This window comes from Eulemur rufifrons, chromosome 19 (assembly GCF_041146395.1).
Source record: "Eulemur rufifrons isolate Redbay chromosome 19, OSU_ERuf_1, whole genome shotgun sequence".
NCBI classification, from domain to species: Eukaryota; Metazoa; Chordata; class Mammalia; order Primates; family Lemuridae; genus Eulemur; species Eulemur rufifrons.
In genome coordinates this window covers 86,190,823-86,210,739 of record NC_091001.1, presented here as the reverse complement: position 1 = coordinate 86,210,739, position 19,917 = coordinate 86,190,823, and the positions used below count along the sequence as shown (strand labels likewise).

The following is a 19,917-nucleotide window of genomic DNA, read 5'->3' as shown; positions in this document are numbered from 1 at the left end:
TCAAATTTAAAATAGAACTATGGGATAATATTTGTGTGTCCCTTGGATTATTGTTTTCAGTTGAAGACCCACTGCTTCTTGGTAACTTTAAGTTGCTTTGTTAAGTGAATGTAAATCATCCCAAGCAAATTGTCACCACTGCAAACTCTGAAGAGACTGATGACAGGGAAGCCAGTGACAAAAAAATAACAATTCAAGTATTATAATTAGAAGGTGATTTGTAGATATTTGAAGTTTTTTCTCCAGCTTAGGTGATGCATTAGGTTGAACCCTATGAGTTGCTAGTGTTTGACCATTTTTAATTTACAAAAATAGCACTTTATATGGTTCAACCTAATAATTCAGACATTTTCTTGAGTTGTTCTGAAATAAATCTCCTTCTAACCTATCATATATTAAGAAGCAAACTGGCCTTGTCTTTGTTTCCCTTTCCTAGGAAAACTCAAAAAGAAGAACACAGCTCCCAGGCTGGGCCTGCACAAGCACAAGGAAGTCCTTTCCGTTCAATCAACATCCCTGAGCCTGTTCTTCCAAGTGAAGACTTTACCAACCTTTTGCCTTCTCAGGCCTATGAAAAAGGTACAATTCACCAGTCATACAGAATTAACCAAGAAGTTTCCCCCTGATTCCTAGGGCTTAAGTAAGAATGGGCTTAAGTCCCTCATTCTCATTTGAGGACGATGGTGTATTGCCCAGAATTTTTCCTCTTATAACTGGAATTTAGAAGACTCCAGAGATCTGAGAGACCACAAAAGTCTGCCCAGTTTTAAAGATTTCTCTTTTGGGGAAAATACTAATCTGGATACTTCTAAGTTTCAACTGGATTAAAAATAATTGCACAATCAATACTATAGCAACCATAAGAGAGAAATTTTTTAAAAAAATTATTTACTCTAATACATTGGTTTATTCGTGGCCTAACTCAGCACTTGTCTTTCTCTGGAAAACTACAGCTGGTTCTGTCCATGCGCTGACACAGGCACCAGCCGCATCCCTGACCTCAGGGACGTTAGAACAGACGTTAGAAAATCACACTCTGGCAGTACTGAAGAAACTGGCTTTCCACAGGATGTCTGAGTTTTGGTTATTAACCTGTGGTCAACTCAGGCAATAAACAAAACAAAAATGTTCGCTACGCCTTTGTATCCTCAATAGTGTCTAGCAAGCACCTGTACACACAAAAATGAACGTAGGTATAAACATTGTTTAGATGACTTTTCCTGTTATTTTTGGTCTCGTGTAGAAAGTCCTCAAAAGACAGGCTCAATGATTTCTCAACCAAGTGTAAGTGCCTCAGAGGCAGGGTGGGTGGTTTTCTGTCCTATGGCTATGGAACAATTTGGTTGATATATTAATAGACAATAAATGTGTTCTGAATAACTGAATCTTAGAATCTAAATCAAGTGACTTTTAATTGGTATACTACATAGTACACATTTGCTTTTTTCTTTTTATTTCTTGTTTTTTGTTGTTTTGTTTTACTTAGCACAGTGAAGTGCTGGACAGATTAGCTTTTTTATGTTTTTTTTACCTATTTTAGTAGGTATTTTAGAGACTGATAGGCATAGCCTGGGAAAACTCATTTGATCCATCTGGGGAGTGGGTCCGTTGCAGGTGGCTCTCCAAGTCGCTGCCTTGCGACATGGCAGCTGGCCTCCCCCAGGGCACATGATCTAAGAGAATGCTCAGGACAGAAGCCACAGTCTTTTTATAACCTAATCTTGGAAGTGGCATTTCATCATTTCTGCTGTATTCTATTTATTAGAAGCCAATTACTAAATCCAGGCTTAACTTAAGGGAAGGGATTGTATAACTACAATTATAAACGACAAGTTTGAACATGTCATTTTACAGAACCAAGTATACCTTTTCTTTGGGTTCCTTTCCCCACCCAAGAAACTTTCAAGAAGATATTTAGCCTCCCGACTCCTGAGCTATTTCTGCTCAAGACAATCGAAAGTTAACCTATGGTTCCATTATCCATCTCCTCTTTCTTACCTCTTATTCATTCAACCTTTTCATTATTGGCTTCCATCTTTACCACTCCACTAAAAACTGTTTCCTTACCTTTCTTGATAGTTTTTGACACCCTTGATACCTGCCTTCTTGAAATGTTCTCTTCTTTTGGCTGATACTGTGCTTTGATTTTCCTCCTACTTTCTGGCTGCTCCTTCTTAGATTCTCTTTTTGATTCCTAATTGCCCTCAGAATAAAGTCCAAACTCCTTAACACGGTTTATAAGTCCATGTATTAACAAGCCTCTACTTTTCCCCTCAGGTTTATCTTTTGCTACCCTGTACTTCTATCTCGACATTCCAACACTGATAGTCCCTCAGGCCCTGCAATGTGTCACATATTCTGTGGCCTCTGGCCCTTCCCAGATGCTCTTCTCTTTACTTGTCCCCCTCTAGCTCCTGTCACTTTTCCAGGCTAACTCCTACTCACCTTCCACATTCTCTAGACCAGGGCCTTGGTGTGCACACGTTAGTGTGAGATTGATCAAATACCGTTAAGATGAGATTCTGATTCAGCAGGACTGGGGTGGGGCCTGAGATTCTGCATTGTCTCCCATGTGATGTCAATGCTGCTGACTCGTGGGCCGCACTTTAAATTACAAGATACTAGAGAATATTCTTGACATCATCCTTCCTGATATCCAATCCTCCTCCCACCAAATCCAGGTCAGGAGCTCCTCTAATAGACTCTCATAGCACCCAATAGTTCTCTACCCATCCATCCATCCATCTATCCACCCATCCGTCCATCCATCTGTCCTCCCAGTCATCCATGCTGAGCACTATTTCAGGTGGTGGGATATAGTAATGAACAAAATAACAATTTCTGCCCTCGTGGAGACTTTGTTCTGAGGGATGCAGACAATTAACAAGATAAGTAAAACATGTAGCATGTTAGATAGTGATAGGGAAAAATATTAGTAAAGAGAGATTGTAATTTTGGATAAGTGACAGGTAAAGACCTGAAGGAAATGAGAAAGTTTGCTTACGGCTACTGAGGAGAAGAGAGAGAAGAGCCAGTGCCAACATCCTGCAGGAGCATGACTGACATGTTCAAAGAAGGGCAAGAAGACTATCAGGGCTACAGCAGAGTGAGCAAGGGAGACAATAGGAGATGTGGTTAAGAAAAAAAAAAATTAAACAGTGGCCAGGGGTGGGTAGGGTGTAGGTATTCTAGGTATTCTAAGGACTTTGGCTTTCACACTGACATGGAGCCACTGACATGGAGCTAAGTGATAGAGTCTGGCTTATATTTTAACAGCATCATTCTGTCTCCTCTTATTATGACCACCATCACCACTGCCACCACCATTATAGTTAAACAATAACTAAGCTCTTACGATATGCCAGCTACTACTTTAAGCCATTTTTAAATATTGACTGATTTAATTCTCATTGTAATGCTTTAAGGAAAGTACCACTATTGTATCTTTTTCTTTTATAGCTGAGAAAATAGCACGTGACACACTATACTGTAATTTTCCTTTTTTTTTTAAATGGCTCTGTCTTCCTCATGAAACTATAGAATCTGTAGTTTGTCCCTAGTGCGTGACTCGTAGAAAGTGCCTAGTCCTTGTCAGTGGAATGAACACTGAATGAAAACTTTCCTTTTCTGCAGCCCAAGAGTCCAGATCCGTTCACGTAGCAGACAGCAATGTGAAGGGAATGATGGGTCCTGGTAAGTGGCTCTTCTGTTAGTTCTTTTCTTCCAGCAATTCCACTCTTTCCCTCTGCCTTCCCTGCTTCTGCTCCCTCAGGCCCAAACCAGGCATGAAAGAACTCAGGCAAGAAGAAGCACTCAATTCCAAGATGTGCACCACTGCAGGTTAGGGACTCATTTAAACCCAAGGAGAGAGAAAGGCTGGGGATGTTTAAGACAAAATCAGTATTCTTGGTTCTTTCTGGCTTATTTCCATTACTAATGAATAAATAGTTGCTGAAAACTCACAGGTCAATGTAGCATGACATTAAGTTTTCCATGGATCACATACTGTATAGTAAAATTCAAAGTTATTTACTTAATTGACAATTCACCAGAATTTTATAAATTATTTCATCTCCCCTCCCTCCCTTCCTTCTTCCTTTCTGCAATTTACCATCATCAAGGTCAAAGAGAAAAATTGCAGAAGAAGCCATTGTCTTTGGCACCCTTTGTCCTCCTCTCTGTGTATTCTCTTCCTAGTAGTGCTGCAGGCAGCTGGCGTGCTCAGCTGGAAGGAAGCAGATACGAGGAGTCAATATATACTACTATAAATTAGTTATATTATTTTATGAATTTATTTTTTAAAATCCCTCATTTAGTAGAGACTCTGTACAAAGGATAGAGTATGTTCAGACCAGAAACAGAGAGAGATGACCCTTTACAGCTATGGAAACTTTTAATCCTTAACAGATATATTTAATCTTTAAGTGATAGTTGTCCCCAAACAGGGGCATATTAGTTAAGAGCTAGTAACAAATGCAATTTTTTTTTTAAAAAATCGAATCTTGGCCGGGCGCGGTGGCTCACGCCTGTAATCCTAGCTCTCTGGGAGGCCGAGGTGGGCGGATCGTTTGAGCTCAGGAGTTCGAGACCAGCCTGAGCAAGAGCGAGACCCCACCTCTACTAAAAATAGAAAGAAATTATATGGACAGCTAAAAATATATATAGAAAAAATTAGCCGGGCATGGTGGTGCATGCCTGTAGTCCCAGCTACTCGGGAGGCTGAGACAGGAGGATCCCTTAAGCCCAGGAGTTTGAGGTTGCTGTGAGCTAGGCTGACGCCACGGCACTCACTCTAGCCTGGGCAACAGAGCGAGACTCTGTCTCAAAAAATAAATAAATAAATAAATAAATAAAAAAAATAAAAAAATCGAATCTTAATAGCAGGGTTTTCTTGGTGTTTACATTGTTTTGTTTTAGGAGTGAACCCAACAACTCCAGAAGCAGAAGAAAACCTCAAGTCTTGCCTCTCAGCTGATATCCAGTCCAAGGGCCATCTCCCATCTGGCATGTGGAGGCAGCCCAAGGATGGTAAAGAGTGGGGAGACGAGTATGTCACGAAAGACCACCCAGATAAACTCAAGGAAACTGGCCAGGGCAGACACAGCTCCCTGGAGAATGTTTTATGCGAAACCTCTTTAGCTGGTAAGTCCCAAGGGGAAAATGCAGGCTGATAGTTTAAAGAACAGGATGTTCCAGAGCTTTGCACCTAAGGGCTAGCATCCTGGCAATTTCAATTCAGGCGACATAGGAGACAGCCTAGTCTCTGGTTTCTTTCTCAGATGAAGCAGCTAAAAGCTTATAAAGGCGAAGGAACTCACTAGAGTTCACATGGCCAGTTGGGACTACCACCTTGACTCTGGGTGTTTGTGACATTTAGCAATGTAGGGCTTTGGGGGGAAAAAAGACATAAGTTAGGTGGAGAAGAGGGCAGAATTTTGTGAACTATTTAGTCAGTGATGTGGAATCTCAATACAAGAGTCTTTTATTAATAGTCTACCACCAAAATATCAAACACTGCAACAGAATCTGTCCTCCCTCCCTTCCTCCTTTCCTCCCTCCCTCCTTTCCTTCACATCATAAATCATTACTGAACACTTACTATGTGTCTGGCAATGGTATTCTCCCCAATTATTTAGGGGAAGGTGGTTTTTAAAAATTATTTTTAATTTTTATTATCAAATACATGAAAAGTTAAATAGTACTAAATCATTTGTTATGAAGAAGAGCAGCAACCACTTTAAACTCTTTTAACAGTTTCTTCTGGTACTTGCTTCCATGTTTTTGGGAGGGTGGCGGGGGAGGGAGAACAGCAGGCCTGGGTGGGATCCAAGGTCCTCCCTGGCTTCCATGTTTTTTAAAAAAGATTATGCTGTTATTTTTTTTTTTTAACAGCACTTTATCGAGGGTTAATTTACATACAGTAAAATTCACAGAGCTTAAATTTAAGCTCCCCCTGTGATCACTACCCAGGTCAAGATATGCAATATTTCTGTTACCCCAGAAAGCTCTCTCGTGAGCCTTTCCACTCAATACCCACCAAAGAATCACTATTGTGACTTCTGCTGCCATTAATTAGTTTTGTCTGTTCTTGAGCTTCATATAAATGGAATAATATAATGTATACTCTTTTGTGCCTGGCCTCTTTCTCCCAACATAATGTTTTTTAAGATTCATCCACATTTTTGTATGTAATTCATTTGGTGGTTCATTCCTTTTTATTAATCACAATGAATGAATTTACCACATTTAAAAAAAAATTCATTCTCCTATTAACAAACACTTGTATTGTTTCCAGTTTGGGGCCATTATGTATAAAGCTGATACGAATATTCTTGTACAGATTTCTTTTTTGGATGTATGCCCTCATTTCTCCTGGGTGTACACCTAGAAGTGGAATCTCTGGGTTCTAGGTTAGGATTATTTTTAACTTTAAGAGAAAATGTCAAGGAGTTTTCCATAGTGGTAAGGTAATGTTATACCTCCACCAGCGATGTATGCGAACCCCAGTCGTACCACATCCTTCCCAGTACTTGGTATGGTCAGTCTTTAATTTTAGCCATTCTCATGGGTGTGTCTGGTATCATATTGTAGTTTTGATTTGTACATTCCTGATGACTATTGATATAGAGCATCTTTTCATATGTTTATTGGCTATTCATATATCTTCTTTTATAAAATGCTTGTTAAGTTTTTTTCCCACCTCTTAAATTGGATGTTGTTTGTCATTTTATTATCTATTTGGAGGATTTTAAAATATATTTTGGTCACGATTTATTTGTCAAATATATGTGTTGACAATAATTTATTCCAGTCTGTGGCTTGCCTTTTGACTTTCTTATTAGTATTTTGATAAATAAAAGTTTAAAATTTTGAGATCCAATTTATCAATTTTAAACTTTTTTATTAGCTTGTGACTTTCTTGTCTTTCCAAGAAATCTTTGTCTATCCCAAGGTTGTGAAGATATTCAAGTATGTTTGCTTCTAAAATCTTTATATTATAGCTTTAACTTTCACATTTAGGTTCATGACTTATCTTGAGTAAATTTTGATGTATAGTGTCAGGAAGAGGTCCAGGTTCATTTTTATTTTTCCAGATGGCTATCCAGTTGCTTCAGCACTATTTATTGAAAATACCTTCCTTTCCACATTGAATTGCATGGAGAAAGTCAAGTGATCTTCTATGGGTATCTAATTTTAGACTCCTTATTTTTTTATTCCAATTATCAGAGAATTGACATCTTGACAGTGTTGAGTCTTCCATTCAAAGAACATGGTATATCTCTTCATTTATATAGATTCTCATGAATTTGTCTTAGCACTGTAACAGAAATTCTATCGTTTACATTTTTAAAATAAAGTATTTGCCCTGGAGACCTCTGTCATCCTATTCTGCTCTGGCCCATTACACTGCTGTCATCTTGGGACTTCCCAGTCTTCCTAGGAATTCCCTTCATATTTCTCCTGTGTTAGATTCCTGTTTGTTGTTGTTGTTGATTTTTTTTTCATCTTCTGTGTCCTTTTGGTTTCTTGATTTACTCCTTGTTTTGATGGAACCCACCATACAGTAGCTTCCACATACTTAATTGATAATTTGGCTGCATATAAAACCATTTTTCCTAATCATTTTGAAGCAATTGTTCTATCGTCTCCCAGCTTCTAATGTGGCTATTAGAAAAATCCGAACCATTCTGATTCCCAGTTTTTTGTATGTTACCTGATTTTTCTATCTGGTAACTTTTAGGATCTTCTCTTTATTCTTGGTGTGCTGTAGTTTCATGGTGATGTGGTGTGCCTTACAGTGATGTGAGTCTTTCGTTAATTATGCTGGGCACAACGGGCCCTTTCCTCTGGACATACATGTTCTGGGATTTTTTTCTAGCATTAATTGGATGATATCCTCCCATACATTTTCTTTCTTTTCTCTAAAACTTCTACTAATTTGATGTTGTATCTCCTGGATTGATTTTCTCAACTGTCATCTCTTTCTCTATTTTTCTTCAATATGTCTTTTTTTTTTTTTTTTAGTTGAGGGGAGTAGATTTCTTTGACTGTATATTCTACCCTTTTAATTTTTGCTATCTTTTAAAAAATGTTTAAAAGTTTCTCCTTTTTCTGGACGATCCTCTCTTTTAAAAAATAGCATCCTGTAATTGTTATTACAGGTTTGAATATGTTTCTCGTATCTCTTTGATAATATTAACAATAAGATTTAAAAATTTTTTTCTTTTGTATCATTGTCTCTATATCTTCAGGGTTCCCCCTCCTTTTAAAAAATATATGTGATGGCCGGGCGTGGTGGCTCACGCCTGTAATCCTAGCACTCTGGGAGGCCGAGGCGGGTGGATCGCTCAAGGTCAGGAGTCCGAGACCAGCCTGAGCAAGAGCGAGACCCCGTCTCTACTAAAAAAAAATAGAAAGAAATTATATGGACAACTAAAAATAAATATAGAAAAATTAGCCGGGCATGGTGGCGCATGCCTGTAGTCCCAGCTACTCGGGAGGCTGAGGCAGTAGGATCACTTAAGCCGAGGAGTCTGAGGTTGCTGTGAGCTAAGCTGACGCCACGGCACTCACTCTAGCCTGGGCAACAAAGTGAGACTCTGTCTCAAAAAAAAAAAAAAAAATATATGTGTATATACTTTTTCTTCTCTTTCTTTTATGGTAAAAAGCTTTATTCAAATGTCTGAGCATCCTTAGCTAATTATTTACACATAAAAGAGAGAGCCCTAAAAAAAAAAAAAAACCCTGGAAATTTTGTATTGGCCAAGCTTGTTGATAAGTGGGCTTCATTAGAGACAAGCTAATCAGGTGGCAAATTAACTTTTTGATAGGTGACCACTTTATGTCAGTGACTATAGGTTGTTTTTCCTTGGGCAGTTCAGGTTCTCAACTGGAAGACCCTCCACTCTCCTGCCTGAATTGTTTACGCCTGAGTCTTACGCTGCTGCCATTCTGGGACCTGCAGGGGAAGAGGGCTGAGGGAAGTCTCACGGCTCAGTATGGCCTTCCCAATCCCCTGGTTTTCATTTCAGTGTCTCAATCCTCTACTTTGTCTGAAGTCTTTAGCCCAGAACCCAGAGACTAGGGCTTCTCTAGATTCATTTTTCCCCTTTCCATGGGGTGGAAGTGAGGAAGCCAACTGGCATGGGGGTGAGGATCTGGAGGTTCAATTGCACCTTATGTTGACATTTTTTTTCCCCTTAGATAGGGTCTTGTTCTGTTGCCAGGGCTAGAGTGCAGTGGTGTCATCACAGCTCACTGCAACCTCAAACTCCTGGGTTTAAGCAATCATCCTGCCTCAACCTCCTGAGTAGCTGGGACTATAGGTGCATGCCACTGCACCCAGCTAATTTTTTTTATTTTTTGTAGAGATAGTGGTCTTACTATGTTGCTCAGGCTAGTCTTGAACTCCTGGCCTCAAGCAATCCTCCTGCCTTGGCCTCCCAAAGTGCTAGGATTACAGGCATGAGCCACCTCGTCTAGCCAATTCTCAACTGTTTCTCCTGTTTTCAGCATTGCCCCTTATTTGCACTTTTTGTAGTGCCTGGTGTTGCCACTCCTCGAGCTTTTCTGCTGCTTCTCAGCATATTTCTTATCTGCAGATGGGAATACCAAGGTTTCATGCCCTCACTCTGCTGAATGAATTACTATGCCTCCATTCTACTTTCCATCTTCTGAAAATTTGCTGATGGCTCTTTTATTGCTTTCAATATCATTTTATTGGTTTTTATTGTTTTCTATCATTTAATAGGATTTGGGGAAGAAATGCATAACAACAATTCCCTCTTTGGTTTGTTTTTAAAGCTAAAAGACAGACTGTGGCTCTAGAACTGCTTGAATCTGAAAGAAAATATGTCATTAACATCTCTCTGATCCTGAAGATAAAGGCAACATTCCAGGGGTCAGATGGAAAGAGGAATTCCAAAGAGAGAAGGTATCCATGTATTCATTGCCTTTGCTTTTCAGATTGATTAGGACTTAAGGTAAGTTGTTTATTGTTTCCACTTTGGGAATTCTGGGGCCTATAAAGAATTCCAGAAGTAGTGTTTTAAAAAGAGAACAGGCAGCGATGGCAGGTGGGTTAGTCCGTTTTGTGCTGCTGTAACAGAATACCACAGACTGGGTAATTTATAAAGAACAGAAATTTATTCTCTCACAGCTCTGAAGGCTGGGAAGTTTAAGATCAGGGTGTTGGCAGGTTCTGTCTGGCTCCAAGATGGCGCCTCATTGTTATGTCCTCCGGACAGGAGGGACATTGTATCTTCACAGGGCAGAAGGGCTGGAGAGAGCAGGAGAGCCCACTCCCTCAAGCCTTTTTTATAGCGCAGTAACGCATTCATGAGGGTGGAGCTCTCGTGACCTAAACACCTCCCATTTGGCCTCCCCTTTCAATACTGTTGCATTGTGGGTTAGGTTTCCAACACATGAATTTTGGGGGACACATTCAGACCATAGCAGCAGGGAGCCCCTGGCAAGTCTCAAACTTAGATTTTCAGCAGGCAACAAAATGAGTATAGTCTCCTAAGCCTTTAGCATCTCTGACAGGTCTACTAAAAACATAAAGGGAGAGTAAATGCTTGTAGTGAGGGGAGGCATTGCTCTCTGTTGCCATCTGCCCATCCTCATGGTTAATGGGTCTCATAGAGGTACAAGGAAATGGATGTTTTGGAAGTTGAAAGTATTAAGAGACCATTAGGTAAATGATACAGGGCTGATATAACTCTGGACTTGGACCTTTCTTATTACTCGTTCAGGTGATCTCACAATACCGGGTAAAGTGTGTGTGTGTGTGTGTGTGTGTGTGAGCATGTATGCACCTGTGTCGTAGGTTTAATGTTTGCAAAGTTTCTGCCATGTATTCTAACAGCCCACACTGGACCCAATGTTACAATGCTCCTCAATCCATGTCTGTTCGTAGTCTTTAGATTTTTTTCTGCTTCCCTCACTGTTGGGAGATAGCAGGAAGGAGAAACGTAAGACTCAGTGAAAAAGACTAATATAATGAAGATGTAATAACTCAGAATAATTGAGGAAAAGGCCAGTCCGAATGACTGGAAAGTCTGGATTATGGACTATTATGGACCAATGTAGCATTATTACTTTAAACATTCCATCAGGTCATATGCACTGGTGGTTCATAAATTATGAATCTACCTAGGGAAGGCCCTAATTATGTTTTCCTGCTCCTTACTGTTTCCCTAAATCTGCTTTGTGGCTGCCAATAATATACCCAGTCACCAAAACACAATGCTCCTTCTATCTAAAGGACTGAGTTTAGGAAATATTTCCTAACAAACCCATAAATGGCTTGACTATTTTCAAGAATTATTTTACTGCAAAACCGAGGTAAGCAAAACAAAAAGCAACAAGAACGGAAAGGGCAATGCGACAGTTAATGCTGTGACCAATGGAGGCTCCAGACTGGGCTTCTCCGTCTCTCAGTGGCCACCCAGATTCTCACTGGTCTTTCCTTCCCCATCTAGCACCTTGGTTCTCCCTCCTAGACCCCAATCTGGCTCATCTCATCCTCCAGCTGCGCCTTCAGGCCTCTGGAAGGTCTCTATGGCCTCTAGCTGTCTTGCTGTTGCCAAAGACCGGCTCAGTTTACATGAATGAAATCTAAAGGCGAGTCTACCTTTTGGCAAGGCTTTGCTTCCACATCTAAGGTTCTAAGCCAGCAGCATCTCTTTCCGATCTCTGAAAATGTGGGGAGTCAGGGCAAGGGTGGGAAAAGAGAAAGAGAGAATTATTTACTCCGAAAGTAGGTAACCAGGCCCTCTGCAAGGCACTAGATTTATGACTTCATGAAATCTTCACCAGAAGCCTGTCAATCCTACCTTGCAAATGAAGAGACTAAGGTCCTGAGAAGTTTAAAGCCACACAGCCAATTAGTGCCAGAATGCAAATGCAGGCCCACGTGACCCTCTACCTTAGGCTCATTGACAAACAGCAATATGTAAAGTTTCTCCGAGAGCCAGAAGCATACATTTCTGTTTCTTTCTATTTCAGAACTCAGGCTTACCTCTTGAACAGCCTATAATTTTTACTTCAGATAGACTAGTCAAGTAGGGATGCTAGATATGCTCTTAGCTCACTGAATAGTCAGGTCCTCCTTTACTTGCTGTTGCTTCCTATTTTTCTAAGATGTTCTTTATGACCCATCACTGAGGAAGGAGTAGATCTCTCTCCCGAATCCCACGAGATTAAAAAATTAAAGCTATCATACAATCCTCAATGAAAGTAAGAAAATAGATCATCATATCCATGATAATGCTACTCATGTTAGTTATTTGCTAAGCTAACCCTCTTTTTCCTTTTCATAGACCAAGCAGAAAAGCTTCAACCCAATACTCTTTGTTAGTCTTAAATCTGAAGTCTCTGGTTCTGAGTTTGGCAGTGTTGCCATTTTTCTGCTCTAGGGTTACAGTTTCATTATCCTCCTTCATTCACTATATTTCTTCTTTTTTCTAAGCTTTTCTGAAACCTCTGTGTAAACTTTAAAATAGACCAACTGAGGCTGGCACAGTGGCTCACGCCTGTAATCCTAGCACTCTGGGAGGCCAAGGCGGGCGGATCGTTTGAGCTCAGGAGTTCAAGACCAGCCTGCGCAAGAGCGAGACCCCGTCTCTACTAAAAATAGAAAGACATTATATGCACAACTAAAAATATATACAGAAAAAATTAGCTGGGCATGCTGGCGCATGCCTGTAGTCCCAGCTACTCGGGAGGCTGAGGCAGGAGGATCGCTTGAGCCCAGGAGTTGGAGGTTGCTGTGAGCTAGGCTGACGCCGCGGCACTCTAGCCTGGGCAACAGAGTGAGACTCTGTCTCAACAATAAAATAAAATAGACCAACTGAATGAAATACAAAGCAGAATGAGATTACTCCTTTTCTCTATTGGCATTTTTCTCCATGCAAAGATGAAAATAATGTATTATTTATTTTATATTTTAAATTTATGATATAATTTAAATTTATATGAAATATAAATTTTATATTTAATTTACCATTTACTGTGTCTCCCATCACAAACCACAAGGCTTCAGCACTTTGTACCCTGTTGGAAAGTAACCTAGGATGAAAAAATAACACCCATTACAACTGCAGCTTGTCACTCAAACCTGAGGTTGCCACATCTTCTCAAACCTATAAAATAGTGAATTGCTCAAGAGCCTCCTTAGCTTGTTTCAAGCCAGCCCTGCCCCTGGCTGAAAGAGCTGGAAGCTGCAGGGGCACGTGCTGCCGGCTGAAGCCTGGGCAGGACTTGTGGGCTATTGTTCATCTGTTGAAGGATCACAGAAGTTGGAGTTCTGGGCATTTTTTTTTTTTTTGGTCTGACTCACCCAGATAGAGCCACAACCTTAGGATCAGACAGGTCTGTCTGAACACTTGAGGAGAGGAGCAGTGATCAGCTCAGCAGGATTACCAGTTAGCTTTACAAGCTCAACTCCAGTGCCGCACCCACCAAGAACTCAGCAAGCTTCGAGCTAAAGATCACCACTAGGTGGCGCATGTTTAATTGTCCACGCCCGTCAAACTTGATTGTAACTTGCTGTTGATGCTCAGTAGTTATTTCGGCTTAATACTGGACTGGCAAGAGCTAAGTTATTAATTTGAAACTGTAACTGGATTTTCCTTGATTGCTTTTAGTGTATTTCCCTTACTGTTTAAGCACTTATTGCTGGAAGTTGAGATAACTTTAAAGGCTTTAGAAAGAATAAACTACTCATGTTGCCATGATTTCATCCCCTGTACGGAATAGGAAAAAAGCTAAGTCCTTAATGCTTTTGTCTCCTTGAAAAAGTTGCTTCTTGGAGTCCGATCTGGTGCTATGCAAAAGAGTGAAACAGGTTAAATGTATCTATACTTCTTGCTTTCTTTCTCCCTCTGCTCTCTACCTCTTGATTTCATACTCCTCCCCAAGTTCAAATAATATCCTTGTTAAACTTTTAAAAATGTTTAAAGCTTGTTTTCAATATTTGGTACAAAACCTACTGTAGGTCATTGGTTTTCATGTAACTTATGTACTTCCACAATGCTTGATCAGCCTTCTCTGAACCCACCGTGAAATCTCAAACGCTTACCCCAGTGACAGTCCAGGAGGATGTTGGTGCCAGCTCTCCAACTCTCCAAGTGCCTTGGTCAGTGTAGTAGAAGGTGGCAATCTAGAAAGAAGGGGAGAAAGAAAGAGAGAGAGTGAAAGGAAGGAAGGAAGAAAAGAAGGAAGGAAAGAAAGGAAACAGTAAGAAAAGCGATAATCCAAGACATATTACATACCTACCTACATGGACACTTGTCACAAAGTCAGATCTTACCGTGGTGCCCTAACATCTTTCAGTGTCACACCAGGAATATCACCCAAAGTGATTTATAGCCTCTAGGTGGGGAAAATATTTCACACCTAGATCTTTTGCTGCTGCAGCCTCTTGCTCTTTCAGTTGTGCTTTCCTCCATCAGGGTCATGGTCTTCTCCCTGTCAGTGTGTCTCCTGGCCACCCCTCCAAATCCCCCTCTGATCTGGACAGGGATTACTTAGATCTTCTAAGCCCACTGCTCCATCCACAAGAGTTCAGAGCAGGAGGCCTCTCCTCTTGGCTTACGGATCAGCTGGCTTCACATGCCTGGAGCCTGGGCACAGGAGGTCGGGGGGGCGGAAGGTGGGAGTGGCAGGGTTTCCTTGTATCTTTTTGTAGGGGGCTGTGTACCCTATTCCGGTATTTGTGTGTCTTCTCTGCACTAAAGTCACAAGGGAGATTTTGCTTTGCTTGGAAACGAGTTGGAAAAAACCTCCTCTCAATCTGGTGTCCTTCCTGCTGTTCCCACAAAGGTCTGCTTGTTGACAAAGCACCCCAATTGTCCCCCAATTTGTTCTCATTAGACCCAGCAGAAATATTTAAATAAGTTCAGCTCTCAGTGACAAGCAAGCCATCTCTTTTATTTTTGTTATACTTGTGTGTTGAAAGCACAAGGGAACCTACCTTAAATTCCCCTAAGTGATCAAGGTAGAGCTCAAATCCCTGCTGTAGCCCAGCAAAACTGCATTTCTCTTCGTTTCTTCCCTCCTCATTCCTGTAGGTCTCCGGTCACCTCACCCTTCTCCATCCAATCCCCCTTCCTCTTTCTCCCATGATTCTTTCTCTCTCCTCTCCACCCTGCCCTTCTCTGACTTCTCTCTTTCTCCCTTCATTTTCTCTGAAAAAATGAGGCACACTGAGAGCTGGAGGAGAGGGGTGGAAGGGTGGGAAAGGTGCTCTATGAAACTGCAGGGAGTAGCAGGCCAGGCCTGGCCAGTAGCCTCCCCAGGAAAGATTCTGTCCTTGCCCAGTATTCCTCTTAGAAACTGAAGGAAAGGGGAAAAGAGACACTCTCATAACCTCCAACTCCCTGAGCTTTTAGTTGCCAGCTTTAAACAAATTTTCCTGCTTACCTAAGTAGCAGTCTCCTACCCAGTAGCTAAGAATGACCACGTGCCACCTTAGTACTGTCATCTACAACACTAATCAGAATAGACAATTCTGCACATCAAATGGGAATAGCTTTAAAAACACCGAAAAAGATATCCCTTAGAATTTCCACTGCGTGTCATATAAATGAGAGTGTACTAGGTTAGTTTTAAAAGGTCACTCAAATGATGTGCTCTTTTTTAGTTCAGTACATATTTGTATAGAGGCCATCTGTAAAGGGATCTGAGGAGGTCTACGATGCTGTGAGGTCTATAATGGCAAACTTTAAAAAAATCCAAATGCAGACGTGTAACAGAGTGTGTTGGATGGCTGGAAAAATGGGACCTGCCTCACGTATTCTTGTAGGTTCTGTTCTTTTCCACACCTGGTTTGTGTGATTCTGTCTCCATTCTGTTTCAAGCCTCTTCCCCGGCTCTTTACGGTACCTTGTCCAGCAGCACCTGGATTTGCTTCATGCACTGCAGGAAAGAGTCCTCAAGTGGCCGCGCCAAGGAGTTCTTGGAGATTTATTCCTTAAGTTAACAAATGATGAGGTAAGTTCTCCCCCACCCCGCCCATAAACTTAAATTATATGGCTCTGTGTCTCATTTATCTACTTCTTTTAACAGAGAATCTAGAATCAGTGAATTTCAGAGCTACAGGAACCACTGAGATCTAGTCTAACCTCTTCATTCTCCAGACAGATAATGGAATAAGGTTTGGAGAGATTAAAAAACCTTGCTGAAATCACCCAGCTAGCTAGGCAGTTGGAGATCTGTGACTAGAACCCTAAGTTAGGTCTTCTAGTTATAATTTTCTACTGTACTATAACTGCCTCTATTGAATATTCATGTGTATGTGTATATGCATGTGTTTATATATGTATTTGTATGTATATACACACACTGCACATGTATACATATAAATATATGAGGATTTGTACATATGTATGTATTTCACACTCAATTTTCATTCCTTAGAGATTTTTTAAAATGTGATGGGCGGCTATAGTCTTGAATATTTTTTGTTTTCACTTTTTGGAGAAAGTGTACTAAGTTTTAAAATCTTTGTGGTGATCTACAAAGACAATATGATCCAAGCCAGAAGTTGCAAACTCAAATGCCTACAGGGCCAGACGGTGACATAAATGAGTGAAGTGAGCACAACATGGACTGGCAGGAAGTGTGTGAAGTGGCACATATATGTTGTTCTACAACGAATAGCTCCTCAGCTTTATTCGATTATTTTGCAGGGAAAAAGGACTAGAGTTGCTAGATCTTCCAATATTTTAATAAAATCTGGAACTCTGGAATTCTCTTCTTTTTATAATATTGCATGGGCCAACTAAAATTGGTCTAGCTGCCAGATTTTGCCTGCAATCAATTTCTGTATACCAGTGATTCTCAACTGTAGGTAACAATGTAAAGTTTACAAATTGTTTACTTGTATAGATTAGCGTGGATATAATGCTACTCCTCCAATATCACTTTTACTCATTCGTGTTCAGTATGCTTTTTTGAGCTGAGAATTATTATATCTGTGGGAATATAACTTTGGAAGCTGAGAATTATTTTCCTCAAGGGATAATGCATAGGTGAGTATGCAATTAGTTTGCAATTAGTAGAAAATGTGAGAAGCACTGGCCTAGATATATACGGTAGATTGGGCAAAGTCTCTCATTTGGATGTAGATGATTGACATTGAAAGGAATTACAAAAAAATGTGCATTTTTATTATTTCACAATTAAAAAATACTTTTTCAACTTATGTGATCTCTTGGTTTATTATTTCACTTTCTCTCATTAAAGCAGGGCTATTAAGTTTTGATTCTCAAGCTGTGGGGATGTTTACCTTAAAACCAAAAAGTTTTTTTTTTTTTAAGAACGTACAATCTTGGCCGGGCGCGGTGGCTCACGCCTGTAATCCTAGCACTCTGGGAGGCCGAGGCGGGTGGATCGCTCAAGGTCAGGAGTTCGAGACCAGCCTGAGCAAGAGTGAGACCCCCGTCTCTACTAAAAAAATAGAAAGAAATTATATGGACAACTAAAAATACATATATAGAAAAAATTAGCCGGGCATAGTGGCACATGCCTGTAGTCCCAGCTACTCGGGAGGCTGAGGCAGGAGGATCGCTTGAGCCCAGGAGTTTGAGGTTGCTGTGAGCTAGGCTGATGCCACGGCACTCACTCTAGCCTGGGCAACAAAGTGAGACTCTGTCTCAAAAAAAAAAAAAAAAAAAGAACGTACAATCTTAAATGGAATGCTGTAGCACAATCATATCGCACTGTGTCCTTGGACTCCTGGTCTCAGTTGATCCTACGCCTCAGCCTCCCAAGCTTGGGACTGCAGGCATGTGCCACTATACCCAGCTAATATTTTAAATCTTTTTGTAGAGATGGGATCTCGCCATATTGCACAGGCTGGTCTCAAACTCCTAGCCTCAAGCAATCCTCTTGCCTCAGCCTCCGAAAGTGCTGGGTTTACAGGCGAGAGCCACCTTGTCCAGCCCAAAAATATTTTTTAAAAAGATGAATAAAAAACCCCAAAAGATATTAAATAAAGAACACATTAATTGAATAAGATAAACTCTGTGAAGTCCTCTATAAAAATATTGTCATTCCTGTTTTCAGGTTCTTACCATGCATTTTTGTGTTTGTTTTTAAGAATAATTTCTTGGATTATTATGTTGCCTACCTGAGGGACCTGCCTGAGTGCATCTCATTGGTTCATGTGGTTGTTCTGAAGGAGGTATGTTAACTCTATGTACGTGCATGTTATCCTTATGATGTTGCTCATCCACCCAGTCAATACAGCACGTGCACCCTGAACTTGTGTTCCAGGCTAGGGAATGGCCTGAACAGAACCATTGACTCTTTTACCTGGAGTTCAAGGAGCCCACTCAAAGATCAGTGCCACTGCGTTTGTCCTTGCCCTGCCTTACTGACCCTCTATTCCATTCCACTGGAACAATGGGCAAACTAAATAGGTGTTCTGTGCAGAGATCTTCAAGCTGTAGCTTGCACGCTATGTGTGGTGGCTTTTTTTTTCAGGTTCAAAGGATATGAATCTAAATATGAAAATCAAGTCATCCTTTGTGAGTTTATAAGATCATAAGGTGGCTCTAGTCATGTTGCTTTAAGATTGCTACTGCAGTGACATATTAGGTGCTCTGTAAGCACATATACATATGTAACAATTTTAGTTATTTTAGGTCAATTGGAGAAAAGAATATCAGAAGCCCCAAAGCTGAGAGTTAATCAAGTTTCACAAGAGATAAGGGGCTCTGTCTTACTGACTTTCTACTTCAGTGCCCCACCACTTCCAACTCAGTATAATCCCTACCACATGTTAACATTCAGCAAATATCTGGGAAAGAGAAAGGAAGAGAAGGAAAGGGAAGGATATGGAGAAAATCCCACATGTTTTGTGCTGCCTAGCCAATTGACTAGTTTCTAATCACACTCCCTTCCCCACTCTCAGGAGGTTCCAATCCACCCTTAGAGCGTAATAGTAAACCATTGTAATGATTACTTGTTGGAGAATCTTAATGAATTCATTCAACTCAAATACAATTTATTGAGTGTCGTCTTCTGTCTAGCACTGTGCTAAGATGAGGAGAAGGAGAGGCTACTTTGGAAATTTGGGTGGATCTGAAAGACGTATACAATATGCTCCCTGCTGGAGGAGAGTTGTCTCCTTGGGCATGTCCCTGAATATGTGGCCTCTCTGATGAGAAATCAGTGCTTCCTGACAGTATCTGGGAAGAAAATACTTTGGGAGTAAACCCTTCTTACTCTGGTAGGACAGACTCTGGGGTTCTGCTGCCAGAGCTGGAGGGATATTGAAGAGTGACTCCACCTTTCTCTCATGCAGGGTGATGAAGAGATTAAATCTGACATCTATACGCTGTTTTTTCACATAGTCCAGCGCATCCCTGAATATCTGATTCATCTTCAGGTAGGCATTGCTGGGTAAGCCACCAAACTTATTTTCATGCTAAATCATTATTTTTGGGCTTCTAGGAATCATTACTATTTCAAAGGCTCAAGGAATCATTAATATTTCTAAGAAGTGTTTACATGGCTTAGATTGTTATGATTACCCCTACCCCATCATACCCTGTGGGATGAGCTAAAGTCTCTATTTCCAAAAATGTTGGGCTCCTTATGCCTACCTTTGAAGTTTTATCTTCATTTGCCAGCAATTCTCACCTTCACTGATCCAAGATCTTTCTATAACCACTCTTGCTAGATCCTGAGCACCTTATTCAGTCCCTTTCTCTTTGGTTCTACAGCCATCTAAACGCCACCCCCCTGGCATCTAAATATCTATGTAGGCCGGGCGAGGTGGCTCACGCCTGTAATCCTAGCACTCTGGGAGGCCGAGGTGGGCGGATCGTTTGAGCTCAGGAGTTCGAGACCAGCCTGAGCAAGAGCGAGACCCCACCTCTACTAAAAATAGAAAGAAATTATATG

General features: G+C 40.8%; 1 protein-coding gene across 2 annotated transcripts in view; it reads left to right on the top strand.

The window, feature by feature from the left end:
• Positions 1–19,917, top strand: part of ARHGEF33 (Rho guanine nucleotide exchange factor 33) — a 47,036-nt gene that overhangs the window by 10,767 nt on the left and 16,352 nt on the right. For both annotated transcript variants that reach the window (XM_069494997.1, XM_069494998.1), the window contains exons 5-11: positions 437–579; positions 3,634–3,693; positions 4,918–5,142; positions 9,805–9,934; positions 15,864–15,996; positions 18,107–18,190; positions 19,316–19,399. In XM_069494997.1, the coding sequence (XP_069351098.1) occupies positions 437–579; positions 3,634–3,693; positions 4,918–5,142; positions 9,805–9,934; positions 15,864–15,996; positions 18,107–18,190; positions 19,316–19,399 (859 nt within the window). The remainder of the gene's footprint in view (positions 1–436; positions 580–3,633; positions 3,694–4,917; positions 5,143–9,804; positions 9,935–15,863; positions 15,997–18,106; positions 18,191–19,315; positions 19,400–19,917) is intronic.